Source organism: Clavelina lepadiformis, chromosome 3 (assembly GCF_947623445.1).
Source record: "Clavelina lepadiformis chromosome 3, kaClaLepa1.1, whole genome shotgun sequence".
NCBI lineage: Eukaryota > Metazoa > Chordata > Ascidiacea > Aplousobranchia > Clavelinidae > Clavelina > Clavelina lepadiformis.
The window spans coordinates 5653154-5667998 of record NC_135242.1 but is presented as its reverse complement, the minus strand read 5'-3'; the positions used below and the strand labels follow the sequence as shown (position 1 = coordinate 5667998).

At 38.7% G+C, this 14845-nt stretch overlaps 1 protein-coding gene across 1 annotated transcript in view; it reads left to right on the top strand.

Annotated features, from left to right (window-relative positions):
• The first annotated feature begins 1451 nt into the window (after nt 1-1451).
• Nucleotides 1452-14845, top strand: part of LOC143448749 (uncharacterized) — a 51481-nt gene continuing 38087 nt past the window's right edge. The window contains exons 1-2 of the mRNA XM_076948603.1: nt 1452-1533; nt 2689-4035. Coding sequence (XP_076804718.1) covers nt 1452-1533; nt 2689-4035 — 1429 coding nt within the window. The remainder of the gene's footprint in view (nt 1534-2688; nt 4036-14845) is intronic.

Sequence of the window (14845 nt, the reverse complement as noted above, 5' to 3'; positions counted from 1 at the left end):
CAAGTTCAGCAACGGAAGCAACAACGGAAACAAGTTCAGCAACGGAAGCAGCAACCGAAGCAGGTTCAGCAACGGAAGCAGCAACCGAAGCAAATTCAACAAAGGAAGCAGCAATCGAAGCAACTTCAACAACGGAAGCAGCAACCGAAGCAAGTTCAGCAACAGTATCAGCAACCGAAGCAAATTCAACAACGGAAGCAGCAACCAAAGCAAATACTGCAACGGAAGCAACAACCGAAGTAAGTTCAGCAACGGAAGCAGCAACCAAACCAAATACTGTAACGGAAGCAACAACCGAAGCAAGTTCAACAACGGAAGCAGCAACTGAAGCAAATTCTGCGACAGAAGCAACAACCGTAACAATTTCAGCAACGGAAGCAGCAACCGAAAAAAGTTCAGCAACCTTAGCAGTAACCGAAGCAACTTCAACAACGGAAGCAGCAACCGGAGCAAGTTCAACAACGGTAGCAGCAACCGAAGCAAATACTGCAACGGTAGCAGCAACCGAAGAAAGTTCAGCAACGGAAGCAGCAACCGAAGCAAGTTCAGCAACGGAAGCAGCAACCGAAACAAGTTTAACAACGGTAGCAGCAACCGAAGCAAATACTGCATCGAAAGCAGCAACCGAAGCAAGTTCAGCAACGGTAGCAGCAACCAAAGCAAGTTCAGCAACGGAAGCAGCAACCGAAGCAAGTTCAGCAACAGAAGCTGAAACCGAAGCAAGTCCAACAACGGAAGCAGCAACCGAAGCAAATTCAACAACGGAAGCAGCAACCGATGGAAATACTGCAACGGAAGCAACAACCGAAAGAAGTTCAACAACGGAAGCAGCAACCGAAGCAAGTTCAGCAACGGTAGCAAGTTTAACAACCGAAGCAAGTTCAACAACGGAAACAGCAACCGAAGCAAGTTCAGCAACGGAAGCAGCAACCGAAGCAAATTCAACAATGGAAGAAGCAACCGAAGCAACAACGGAAGCAGCAATCGAAGCAAGATCAACAACGGAAGCAGCAACCGAAGCAAGTTCAACAACGGAAGCAGCAATTCAAACAAATACAGCAACGGAAGTAGCAACCGAAGCAATTTCAACAATGGAAGTAGCAACCGAAGCAGGTTCAGCAACGGTAGAAGCAACCGAAGCAAGTTCAACAACGGAAGCAGCAACCGAAGCAAATACTGCAACGGAAGCAGCAACCGAAGCAAATTCAGCAACGGAAGCAGCAACCGAAGAAATTTCAGCAACAGAAGTAACAACGGAAGCAAGTTCAGCAACGGAAGCAGCAACCGAAGCAAGTTCAGCAAAGGTAACAGCAACCGAAGCAAATTCAACAACGGAAGCAGCAACCGAAGCAAATACTGCAACGGAAGCAACAACCGAAGAAAGTTCAACAACGGAAGCAGCAACCGAAGCAAGTTCAACAACGGAAGCAGCAACCGAAGCAAGTTCAACAATGGAAGCAGCAACCGAAGCAAATACTGCAACGGAAGCAACAACCGAAGGAAGTTCAATAACGGAAGCAGCAACCGAAGCAAGTTCAGCAACAGAAGCAGCAACCGAAACAAGTTCAACAACGGAAGCAGCAACCGAAGCAAATTCAACAACGAAAGCAGCAACTCAAGCAAATACTGCAACGGAAACAGCAACCGAAGCAATTTCAACAACGGAAGCAACAACCGAAGCAAGTTCAGCAACAGAAGCAGCAACCGAAGCAAGTTCAACAACGGAAGCAGCAACCGAAGCAAGTTCAGCAACGGTAGCAGCAACCGAAGCAAATTCTGCGACAGAAGCAACAACCGTAACAATTTCAGCAACGGAAGCAGCAACCGAAGAAAGTTCAGCAACCTTAGTAGTAACCGAAGCAACTTCAACAACGGAAGCAGCAACCGGAGCAAGTTCAGCAACGGTGGCAGCAACCGAAGCAACTTCAACAACTGAAGCAGCAACCGAAGCAACTTCAACAACGGAAGCAGCAACCGAAGCAAATACTGCAACGGAAGCAACAACCGAAGGAAGTTCAATAACGGAAGCAGCAACCGAAGCAACTTCAGCAACAGAAGCAGCAACCGAAGCAAGTTCAACAACGGAAGCAGCAACCGAAGCAAGTTCAGCAACAGAAGCTGCAACCGAAGCAAGTTCAACAACGGAAGCAGCAACCGAAGCAAATTCAACAAAGAAAGCAGCAACTGAAGCAAATACTGCAACGGAAGCAGCAACCGAAGCAATTTCAACAACGGAAGCAGCAACCGAAGCAAGTTCAGCAACAGAAGCTGCAACCGAAGCAAGTTCAACAACGGAAGCAGCAACCGAAGCAAGTTCAGCAACGGTAGCAGCCACCAAAGCAAAAACTGTAACGGAAGCAACAACCGAAGCAAGTTCAACAACGGAAGCAGCAACCGAAGCAAATACTGCGATAGAAGCAACAACCGTAACAATTTCAGCAACGGAAGCAGCAACCGAAGAAAGTTCAGCAACCTTAGCAGTAATCGAAGCAACTTCAACAACGGAAGCAGCAATCGGAGCAAGTTCAGCAATGGTAGCAGCAACCGAAGCAACTTCAACAACGGAAGCAGCAACCGAAGCAACTTCAACAACGGAAGCAGCAACCGAAGCAAGTTCAGCAACGGAAGCAGCAACCGAAGCAAGTTCAGCAACGGAAGCAGCAACCGAAGCAAGTTCAACAACGGTAGCAGAAACCGAAGCAAATACTGCAACGAAAGCAGCAACCGAAGCAAGTTCAGCAACGGAAGCAAGTTCAGCAACTGAAGCAATTTCAGCAACGGTAGCAGCAACTGAAGCAAATACAGCAACGGAAGCAGCAACTGAAGCAAATACTGCAACGGAAGCAGCAACCGAAGCAAGTTCAGCAACGGAAGCAGCAACCGAAGCTAGTTCAGCAACGGAAGCAGCAACCGAAGCAAGTTCAGCAACGGAAGCAGCAACCGAAGCAAGTTCAGCAACGGAAGCAGCAACCGAAGCAAGTTCAGCAACGGAAGCAGCAACCGAAGCAAGTTCAACAACGGAAGCAGCAACCGAAGCAAGTTCAGCAACGGAAGTAACAACCGAAGCACGTTCAGCAACGGTAGCAGCAACTGATGCAAACACTGCAACGGAAGCAGCAACCGAAGCAAGTTCAACAACAGAAGCAGCAACTGATGCAAATACTGCAACGGTAGCAGCAACCGAAGCAAGTTCAACAACAGAAGCAGCAACTGATGCAAATACTGCAACGGTAGCAGCAACCGAAGCAAGTTCAGCAACGGAAGCAGCAACCGAAGCAAGTTTAGCAACGGAAGCAGCAACCGAAGCAAGCACTGCAACAGAAGCAGCAAGCGAAGCAAACACAGCAACCGAAGCAACAACCGAAGCAAGTTCAACAACGGTAGCAGCAACCGAAGCAAGTTCAGCAACGGAAGCAGCAACCGAAGCAAGTTCAGCAACGGAAGCAGCAACCGAAGCAAGTTCAGCAACGGAAGCAGCAACCGAAGCAAATTCAGCAACGGAAGCAAGTTCAGCAACGGAAGCAGCAACCGAAGCAAGCACTGCAACAGAAGCAGCAAGCGAAGCAAACACAGCAACCGAAGCAAGAACCGAAGGAAGTTCAACAACGGAAGCAGCAACCGAAGCAAGTTCAGCAATGGAAGTAACAACCGAAGCACGTTCAGCAACGGTAGCAGCAACTGATGCAAATACTGCAACGGAAGCAGCAACCGAAGCAAGTTCAACAACAGAAGCAGCAACTGATGCAAATACTGCAACGGAAGCAGCAACCGAAGCAAGTTCAGCAACGGAAGCAGAAACCGAAGCAAGTTCAGCAACGGAAGCAGCAACCGAAGCAAGCACAGCAACGGAAGCAGCAACCGAATCAACTTCAACAACGGTAGCAGCAACCGAAACAACTTCAACAACGGAAGCAGCAACCGAAGCAAGTTCGACAATGGAGGCAGCAACCAAAGCAAGTTCAATAACGAGAAGTATAACCGAAGTTAAAACTGAAGTGGGGACAACTGCTACAGAAACTTCATCTACAGTCCGCGGTGAGCCAACAGATTTTTGTGTTTCTTTATTTCCATCTAATTTAGTCAATTGTAGATTAGTTTTCGTTTTGCAACTATGCCCATATTTAATGCGCATTAATTGACGTTTAAAATTCATACGTTACACCCGCTACAGTGACAGAGTTATTGTTGTTTTTACTAGTATTTATTGACATAGCCTAGGCGTTTCTGTAACTGATTCGCAGTCCAGTTTCTCCAGCAACATCTTCCAACTTAGTCCTAAGATGTTGGAGATTATCTGTTGTTTCTGCTAACAGTACTATGTCTTCAACAAAATCGAAATCCAATAGATGTTTTTTTCTTTCCTTTTTGAACCTCGTTGATCGGTTGGAACTTTTTTCACCACAAAGTCCACTTCTAAGAGAAATAAGAAGGGAGAAAAAATGCAGCCTTGTTGCATACTGAATCTTGAAGATTACAGTATTGTCGGTTTCAATTTTCAATCAATAACTTGAATTAAGTTGAATGTTACGGAAGATGCTGATGAATTCTTGAGGGATACCTTCCACAAGGTCTCACGACGAACTCTATCAAAAACATTTTTCATATCGATGAAGTTGGCAACCATGGTTTATTGAAACTCTATACATGCTCCAGGTTATTTGGCAGTTTGAAAATTTATTTTGCACAGGATCTGCTACGTCTAAAGCCGGCTTGTACTTCCCAAAGTTGTACAGCCATACCGCTTTTTGCTATATTTCGAGGTGCACGTTGCAAAAGACCTTTCCATGGGTTGAGAGTAATGTAATGCCACGTCAGTGTAGTCACAATCGGCGATATTCCCCTTGTTCGGTAATCTCACGATTGCGTCTTTCCTCCAGTGTTGTGGGTCTAATTGGGTTTACCGGCACATGTTTAGCAATTTTTTGACCATAAATGATATTGCTTGCTCACCAAACTTTACCATTTAACCCGAGATTTCGTCCATTTCTGCGTTTGTTGTTGTTTTTCACTAACTTCAGTGCAACTTTGGTTTTTTTGATGTTGATGGTTGATGGGATCCATAAACACGTTAATTGATGGTGTTGGATTTCCCTCCTAAAGTCAAAAAGTAATGATTGCTTTGGTTGATTGAGAGTTTCTTTGAAGTGCATTTTGTTCTTAATCGGTTTAACAGGATCTTTTAATTCTTTTACTGCAAAGGGTTTTATTTGTTCAGTTTTTTTGCAAATATTTAGCCTAAGACGCAGCGAAACTTTTACTGCGGAGTGATCTGATCCGATATCAACACCTCTGTAGGTCTGACGTCCTAGATTTCTGACCCCCAACGTACAATGGTTGGATATTTTGTTAAACGAAATTCATTTCTTGTCTTCAGAAAAAATTAAATCATAGTTCTCGACCACCCTCCATGTTCCCCAGATTTGGCGTCGTGTGACTTTTGGCTTTTACCCAGCTTGGACATTTCGTTCAAAGGAATTCATTTCTTACATTCGGAAAAATCAAATCTCAGTGACGAAAGAGCTGAAGAGCCTGAAAGAGTAGGAGTTTGCCAAGTGCTTCCGGAGATGGCAGGATCGAATGTAAAGGTGGATAAACTTGGAGGAGAAGTACTTTGAAGGGGACGATTCGTAATTTATGAAAACATTTTCTCATTTCTTTTTTGTCACACTTTTAAAATCAATTTCTTTGGTCTTACCATCAGGCGATCTCCATTTTGTTAGTGAATAGTTTTGTTGTTGAAGAATGTATTGGATTTTCAAAATCGTTGGCCATGGCACACATTAAAGGACGGTCACCCTTGTCGTTAATTTACTCTGACAGAACCATATGGGCCAAGGGTAGTTCGCTTTTCTTGTCTGTTTTATTCTAGTCTGTACATTCATGTCTCTTATCAACAACTTGGTATCATGACCGGGAGTACCACTGATGGTATTTTGCCATTGCTCATAAAAGGATCCTTTTTTTACACCCGCTGAATCATCAGTGAGAGGCATCTATTTGACAAATTTTTGAAAAATGTTGTGTTGTTTCAGATTTTCTTGTTTATTTGCATTCTTTGCAAAAGAATTTTTCCACTTAGAAAATGTCTTTTTGACTTACAAAGTAAACATGTTGTGTCTACAAAATACCGAATTACGTAATTTTGTGCTGTTATGAGTGTACAAATGACTTATCACGCTTCCTGGCGGTATGTATTTCAGTCGACAACGACACCGACAAAACAAACTATACTTTTTACTAAAGGTTTCTCAGTCTTAACTTTAAAGTTATTATAACCCAAAGGATTTATCACCTCACTTATAAACCTGTAACCTAAATGTTACAAACCATCTTTATCATCTGCTTTTTGACGTCATTAGTCATTTTCTCAATAATTTTCGTTCTGGAAAATGAAACGTGGAGTATAATAACAAGCAGTTACTTTAGTTCAGACATGGTCATTTCTTTATTCCGCTTTAGATTCTATAAATATATTTCACTTCTGGAACAGTTTCCGAGCTATATACTTAGTTTTTATTTCGACACTACATTATAGGTTATTGCCATACGTTTCACGTTAGTGGTTATTGTAGTAGTGGATATGTCACGCACAAAACCGGCACAATACCAAAGTGATACTCAATAATAATCTGTGAGTTGAAGTGAGTCATGGGTGAACTATAAGGTTATACACTCCTATACTGTAAGTATCATAACCGAATAACTCAGTCTTGTAATAGATATCGTAAGTACTTAATTTTCGCCAATAGTAAATGAGCTTTTTCTTTAACAACTTTTTAGAAACTAAAACTACCAAATATCCGGAACGATTCAAAATATTGCAAAATGTCGATTTTGCAATATTCGTATATACCTTTGTGAATAATATAGCTGAAATATTTCTGCGTTAAAGTATAAGATTACGCCACTCCCAGCGGTAAAGCCTAAAATTATAAGGTTGGAATTGCGCTTGCTTGGCGGTGCATGAAATTGTTTGTGACATTTACAAGTAGCCTATACACAGCAGACCTACTGTTCAGCTTAAAGTTTAGGTTAAAGGTGTCCTGATATAGTTAACGTTATGTTATGCCATCACCTACTGCCTACTTGGGCATTACATGCAATCAGCCAATCACCTTTCGAACGCTAGTGGTAACATATAGTCGATAACTTATTTTCGCTGTGCATGTGGCAAAGTATATCTGAGTATACATCTATAGGCTACATCCGCTGAGTGCTGATTCAGCCCCGATAAAGCCAAATGTAGGTGTTGCTCTTTTTAACGTTGTGCTTGTAGATTAATTTCGAAAGCAATGCGACAAATTTCGTTCATTGGTTTCACTCCATACACATGTAGGCTAGTGCACCGTAATAGGTTGTGGACAAGGGTGCAGTGCAACAATGTAGTTGCAACATTACGCTACATTACGGATAAGTACCGAACTGAAGAACAATAATGCAAACACATATCAACCTGATTTGAATTGACTGCAAACAAAGACGCCTTTATAGCTTTCCAATTACCATTTTCATTTTCTCCGTTTCGCTATTTTGTAGCATCATTATTTTTGCACTTATAGTTCTTGTGCATATTTCGTTGTATTTATGTATTTTGGTACATCTAACAGGAATATGAAATTTGTTTGTTCTACAGTATACAGCTATATACATGATAAAGTAGCCATTACTAAAATCAAGGTTGAAATGTACTACAGAGAATAGGAAACAATGCGGGCCTTAATTTTATGAAACATATAACCAAAGTTTAGTGAATATTTAAATGTTCACTGTGTTTTGTGCGATACATTAACTAACTGTTGATGCTTGTTAGTTGTGTTGCTGGCGTAAACGAAATCACACAAACGATGTGAAACGTAGTTGATCGCTTTTAAACTTCGCAAATGCGGTGCTTTACGACTTACGTAATAACGGTCTTTTCGTAAAGCAATCTTTAAACTGCACGGTTAAATGCTTTTCTGACGTAAGCGAATACCTAAATAGATTATCCTATGCTGTGTGCGTCCAGCAATGGGAAAACCAAGGCTGAGTCTCGTGACGGAGGAATTGATTAAAATTAACATCTTTGACAAGAAAACATAACAACATATTACCGTAGAATAGCCTAAATCTATGAACAAAACCATCGTGTGCTACAGATGTTGTCAATTATGACGATCGGCTTGACGTAATTACAAATTCACTTCAATAACTGCATGAACATTGTCTGCTGTGTAGGTTAAATACTGGTTTTGGTATACTGTATACTGCAGCATAATTTATTAGGACGTTTTATGAAGCGATTGAGTAAGATATACAGTAAGAATCTATAGGCTGACGGTTCATGCATAACTTAGCGTTTATTTCTTCAGTTTGAGTAGATTATTATCGGAAACGTCCTTAAAGAGTTTTGCAATTATACTATCAAGTGATGTATTTCATTTCAACCAAAGTTTAAAGAAAGAAGCAAACTCTTTATTATATGAAAACAAATTAGCCAACTGTTCACTACAAATTTTCAGAAATTTTTCCTGGAATTTTATGATTGTCCCAGTTATAGCGGAAAAAATTATAACAAGAAAAACATGGAAATTGCAATAAAATTTACAACTAAAAATTTTATTAAACATAAGATATAATTTTTTAGATAACATAAGATATACTAGAATAAATTTTTTTTAATTTTCATGACGAAGCGGCAGTAAATATCTAAGACAGAAAGGAAGATTGAAGGCGAAGATTTCGTTTGCAAATAGGATATGCTTCAGTAAACAACAAAAGCTTCAGTTGCCCAAAATAAACGCAAATTGAGGGCCGAAATCCCAAACACGCGATGCAAGGTATAGTCTGCCAACAGTAATGAAATCACCGAGTGTTCGAACAAAACAAACCTACAAAACAGCCTACAAAAGCACTGCGTCATCTACACCAAATAAGGCGACGTGTCTGCAACAATCACTTACATGAAGCTATAGCCTATATACCAGACAAGTGCTAATCTCCCCATTTCATATATTTAAATTCAAGTAAATTGTTTAGTAGCTCAATAAACGACTCCTTTCCCAGATTTTTGTTTTCTCCTTTTTCAAATATCCATAAAAACAAATCAGGATGACGGAATCTTTTTGCTTTTAGCGTCAGGCTGTAACGTATATAAAGGATATTATAAATATTATATTAATATGTTTTAATATATATACATTAATATTATGAGTTATGACGTATATATTAATATCACATACATAATTACGGAATTCATACATACGTTGTTAGTTCCTGGATATGGCTTTAACGAACAACATTTTTTTATTTAGTGCAATTATCGACAAAAATCGTTTTTATGAGAACTGGTACTATAATCAGTTCTACAAAACATGGGCTTAATATGTATTTGTGGTATGCAAGTGAAAGCACCCACTGTTATACACGTATACTTATACTATATTATACTGTAGAGCAACTTTTTTCATACTTTTTAACTACAGAACACTGAGTCTTGTTATTTCGCTTCGCGGAACAGCAAGAAACAAGGACGTATCAAGGGGATGTTTGGGTTAGGGTTTAACTCCCTAAATTCCGGAATAAAGGGTTAAATCATAACTAGGTAAACAGTTGCACGCTCCAGTGTTATAATAACTTAATCGCCGGTATGCTGTAATATAACTGTTATAGACTTCATAAATGATTTCTTGGTGGGCCACTTTGAAGAAGAGCTGAACGCAGTTTGAGATACGCTACCATCGAGAATGATGGAAGCTGAAAGATAGCAGCTAAAGTAAAAACAAGGACCTGTTTTTGTCGAAATAGATAACTCTATACATTGGTTCTGAGCTGCCTGGAGGACGAAAACTTGCCGTTTGTCTAAAAATATTTCCATTTTTTTAATTTTTAATCGTGAAAAAGATGTTTTGCAAATCTTTCAATACTGCATTTATGACTGACATCCCTGCACCTCAAGCAATTTGGCCAGAAATAAGTTCATTCAATCATGATTCAACTGGTACACAGCGACCAAACATAAATTTGAAACCAATTTGAGCCAAACATAGGCCATAATTTTTATCAATGACGATACTCCACATGACATTGTTCCTAAAACGATAAATCCCGCAAGTATTCTTATTTTAAATTTATTCAGTGAGAGAGTTTTACCAGTGAGAGTACAAATGTTTTCGGTAAATTTTGCCCAGAAAATTGCTTTTCAGAAAAAGAGTTGTGTCCCAGATATGGTGCAATGAGTTTTCTGAGCCACCGATCGTTCCTTGTAGTTATACAGCTCATCGGATATGTCAAGAATAAACCAACATCTGAATAGAGTTTGTTTGTTTACCGGAGCTTTTAAACCGATCGACGTACAATAATTTATTTTATACCTTGTTTTACTTCTGAGAAATAGCCGGTTTCAATTTGAGAAGGATGTTTCCACAAGGTTTAAGTAAATAATTCAAAGGATGTATGTTGTTTCGCTTTTCCTGGACATGTTTGTTGGTTTTGTCTCAGCACTTTTTTGTGTTACGTTATACAACGCAACCGTATCAAGCGCAAATGTAACTGTTAATAAGAAAATAACTGTTACTTTATTCTTGAAAATATTCTGAGCTGCTGTCTGGGTGTATTTTATCGACAAAAACCCAAATAGAATTGGGGTCGTATGTTGTGATTTTGTCGATGTCGTTCGTTGGGATGGTTTTGTTCCTAATCCTTTTTGAGTATAACAAAGTATAAGCTATAAAATATATAATAGCACTTTAGACCAGAAGGTAACTTTTAATTATCCAACAGAAGCTTTCTTAACAATCTATTATCTGGTGTACTTTGAGAAGGTAGAAACTCTACGCTAGCTTACTAATCATTAGAACACACTTGGAACGACGAGACTGCTTTTTGAGAGAATGCATAAAATTTACATGTGGGTGTTTAAGTAGTAATAGAACGTAAAAATGTGGAGATAGCATTTTACTGGAAAGCATTTTCGAGTAAAGTTATCATAATGATGGCCAACTTTGGTGTCAGTTAGCTTAGTTTTAATTGTTGTCCAATTGACCTTTTCTTCTATGAGCTGCTGTCTGATAGGCCTACATGCCAATATTACTAGGCTACTGCAACATACACTGCATCAACTTTGACATGAAATACATTTACAATTATGATGCATGTAATCAGAGCACGATTTTCGTTTTCGAATGATACATAGCCGTTCAAAAATTACATGCGTCTTGTCGCATGTGATTTTCGTATACCGTACGTCAGACATTTCATATTCTTTGACGCAGATGACTGCACTCAATTTCCGATACCGATAGGCGAATTGTCCAACGCGCTTATTAGCTTGCCATCGCTAGTAGATCACAGATTGCTATGGTCTAAATATACTGTAGAAGTTTGATTGTTAAACAACCATGTTTAACTGTAGGCCACAGTGGCCGTATCGTCAGATGGAAAGAGCTAAATGTCCTTACACCGGAATAATTCTACTACTCAAAAGAAAGAAACAAAAGGAAAAAGATTTCTTCTAAATTTTAACACTTTTCGACAATTTTCCAAGTTATGATTAGTTTGGGCATTGGAATTGACCAAAAATTAAGAAGATGTCCAAAAGCTAAACTGCTCGTTGCAGAGTTTGAATTATTCCGGAGCTGGGGTTAGAGGTAACCTACGGGGTTTAGGTGCTGAATTTTAAGTTTTTAGAGTAGCCAGCTATAAACTAGTAAGCTATAGCACTGGTTCTACAAGTACGACGAGTGTGCTTGCAATGATGTCGCTCGAATTTGATATCAACTTACCTGCCATTGTATTGCACTTTAACCAAGCTCTTGTTCATTGGGCCTGAACATTTCCAAACTCGGTTAAGATGGTTTAAAATTTTCCGACACATAAACATCTAAATCTCTTTCAAAACACCAAAAAAGTGGTCATGCTAAAGTTATTTTTGCTTATACATGCCATCCTGCGTATGCGATGCTATTTTCGCCCCTTTGTTCAATGTAGCGTATATGTTTATGACGTACAAGAATTAAGTCGAAAAATAACAGCAGTAACCCAGGTGACTCAGCACTACTTTGAGTGCGGTTGCCACGCTTGGGAGGTTTTTTTGGGTCGCAAACTGAAGGATCCTCTGATTTTGCCTATTTCTTGAGGGTCAGGACAGGTCACAAACCTAGCATTTCATTTTTGCTTTGAAAACAGTAAGTTGGACATTTCATCTTAAAATGGCGTTCTAGCGAACGACGTGCATTCACTCAGGGTGTTGCTGTGCAATTAATTTGCAGCGTATACGAAGCTTTTGGTATAAACTGTTGTGAAAATTAAACGATACGATATAAAGTGAGGTCCGTGTTTTTTCGCGTTTCAATGATCTATGTTAAAAAGTGCAAGTTGACCAATAATTGAAGTCTTCCGTGTTTAAAATTTGGAGAAAACGTCGCAGGATATAATTTTTACACCTTGATGTAAATTGAAACACCGGCTAAGATAAATTCCAATTGGTCCACGTCATAACGGACAAAAAAAACAAAAAGACAAAAAAAGGCTTCGGCCACAGTTTTTCAGAAGTAGCATGAGTGTCTTCATTGGAATCTGACAATGTAGAAAGAGGTTGAATTTGCTTTCTGTTGTAGTGTTATTTAGGATAAGGTTAAGCAGCGAAGTGAAAAATGTATCTATCATTATAACTGCTCTATTTTGCTTATCATTATACCTCTGTTTTTAAGCATAACTGTTTAGCGTTATGTGGAAATTGTAATAACCAGAAATCTGTTAAAACCAAAATGAAACATACGAGACTGACAATCGCAATATGTGCTGTTTTGCTCCTTTATACTGTCGGTAAGTATTCGAATAAATTTCTTCCAAATGCGTTAAGTAATATTATAGGATCAGCAATTTGAATACGAAATATTTTATAAGAACGATGTTCTCCAGTAAATTTCATGACTGTAGCTATTAATGTTAAGATAAATCACAATCGATTACTGTGTCTTACATTCGCTTATAGTCTGTTCAAATGGTCAAACGCTGGAAAACCAAAGTTAAAAATAAAGTCAGCCGGAAATTGCTGCAGTAATTATATCCCGAGCAGTATGGCTATCTTCTAACAAAATTTGTTGTAATATAACTAGAATGAAATTATTCAACAAACTAAACCTGCCTATCTTACTTATATCATATGTTTTTATTTCGTTTGTCTCTATCCTGCAATCCGTTCAAAGCAGTCTAATACTTAAATACTTTTTCTGAAACAAATGTCGTGTTACTTTCAAAATGGTAACCAACTTGTTTCCCAATGTGTAGCGATACTTATTGTTAATGATAATTTGTATAACCTGTATAATAAATATATTTATTGAAATTAGTTGGTGCCAAACACTATAGCGATTAAATATATTGGAAGAATAATGGGAAGATGGGAAGGGAATAATGGGAAGAATAATAGAATAATAGAATAATAGAATAATAGAATGATAATATTTAATATTTTACGCAAATTCGGTGACTGCATTCAACCAGAAACGGAATATCAACGTTTGTTTGAAGATCACAATCTGCGCTGCACCCTAGTAGAACACATAAACGTAGAGCAACATCATCATCTACCGGCGTTTTAGCGATGACGTCATTCACAACGTTTAACACAAAAGCAGTCTGTTATAAGAACAATGTAATTTATTAAAGTGTGATTTACTTTTCAGTTTTAAATCGCTTTTTAAAAGTAACAATGATGGCGCTAAAATCTGTTTGGGCTTAAAAAAGATAAAAAAATATTTCCATGCTCTGATTAATTAATTATTGACATTAATCTTTCTGTGAGTTCATCGCTAAGACAAGTGTGTCTGAAAGTAATGTTAGTACAATGAGTTACAATGCATACTTCAACACACACGGTATTAATAGAAAAATGGGAAAGGCTTCCTTGCATCACCAATTTTTTTACGTCAAAACCCGTGACTTAGATCACGCATGAATAGGCAGGCGCAAACAAATTTTGCAGTGTGACGTAAAACTATGGTTGAGCGAGTAGGAAATTTAGTAGGAGTTTTTTGACAATTGTATTACTTTTGAAGTAAACTAAAAAGCATGTGTGGCCTTATTAACGATATATTATAAATAGGCTTGGATTACCCGCCGTTGAGGGCGGAATAAAAACGTGAAAAGTTAAGAGAATTGGAAATTCAATGCTGAGATGCGAAAGCTATATATACTGTAGGTCTACTTTTTATTCACACGCTGTAACTGCGAATGACATTGCTTGAGTGTAGTTCACACAAAATAGATATCTTGAATCGACGCGAGGAAAGTTTCGTTTTCTTATTTTTTTTAACCATCTCCATAAAGTCCCAGGAAAACACAATACCCGCTACCATTATGACTGGTTGTTATAAGGCAATTTTGTCTGCTTTCCGCCGATTATGTTGTTTTCGATTTATGAAATTTTCCTCATATTCAATACTGACCGCTGCCGGTCCTAAAATATCTGTTGTAAACGGCTACAAAGTCCCAGTCGTTCTCTTTATAATCTTTATATGACAAGTGTTGACACTGCTACTTTTATTTCTTGTGTTCAATCAAGCGTTTTGATTTTTAACGTCCAAGTACAACAGGAACGCAAATAGCTGGTTTCCTGCTGTAATAATGCACACGATTCATAGCTAAACTAAAAGTGTTCAAATTATTGATGTGAAAGATGGCAAGTGACTTCGTTTCTTTCGGTTTTTCGCTACGCATTTTCCAAGTTTAATGACAATTGCTTATACGATAATAATAAAATGCTATACGTCAGGCTGATAACTTACGCTATATGTCTATATAAATAGTTAAGCGAAATTGTTCGCTTTAATTAACTTATAAATTAGTAACCTGTAATTACTACTTA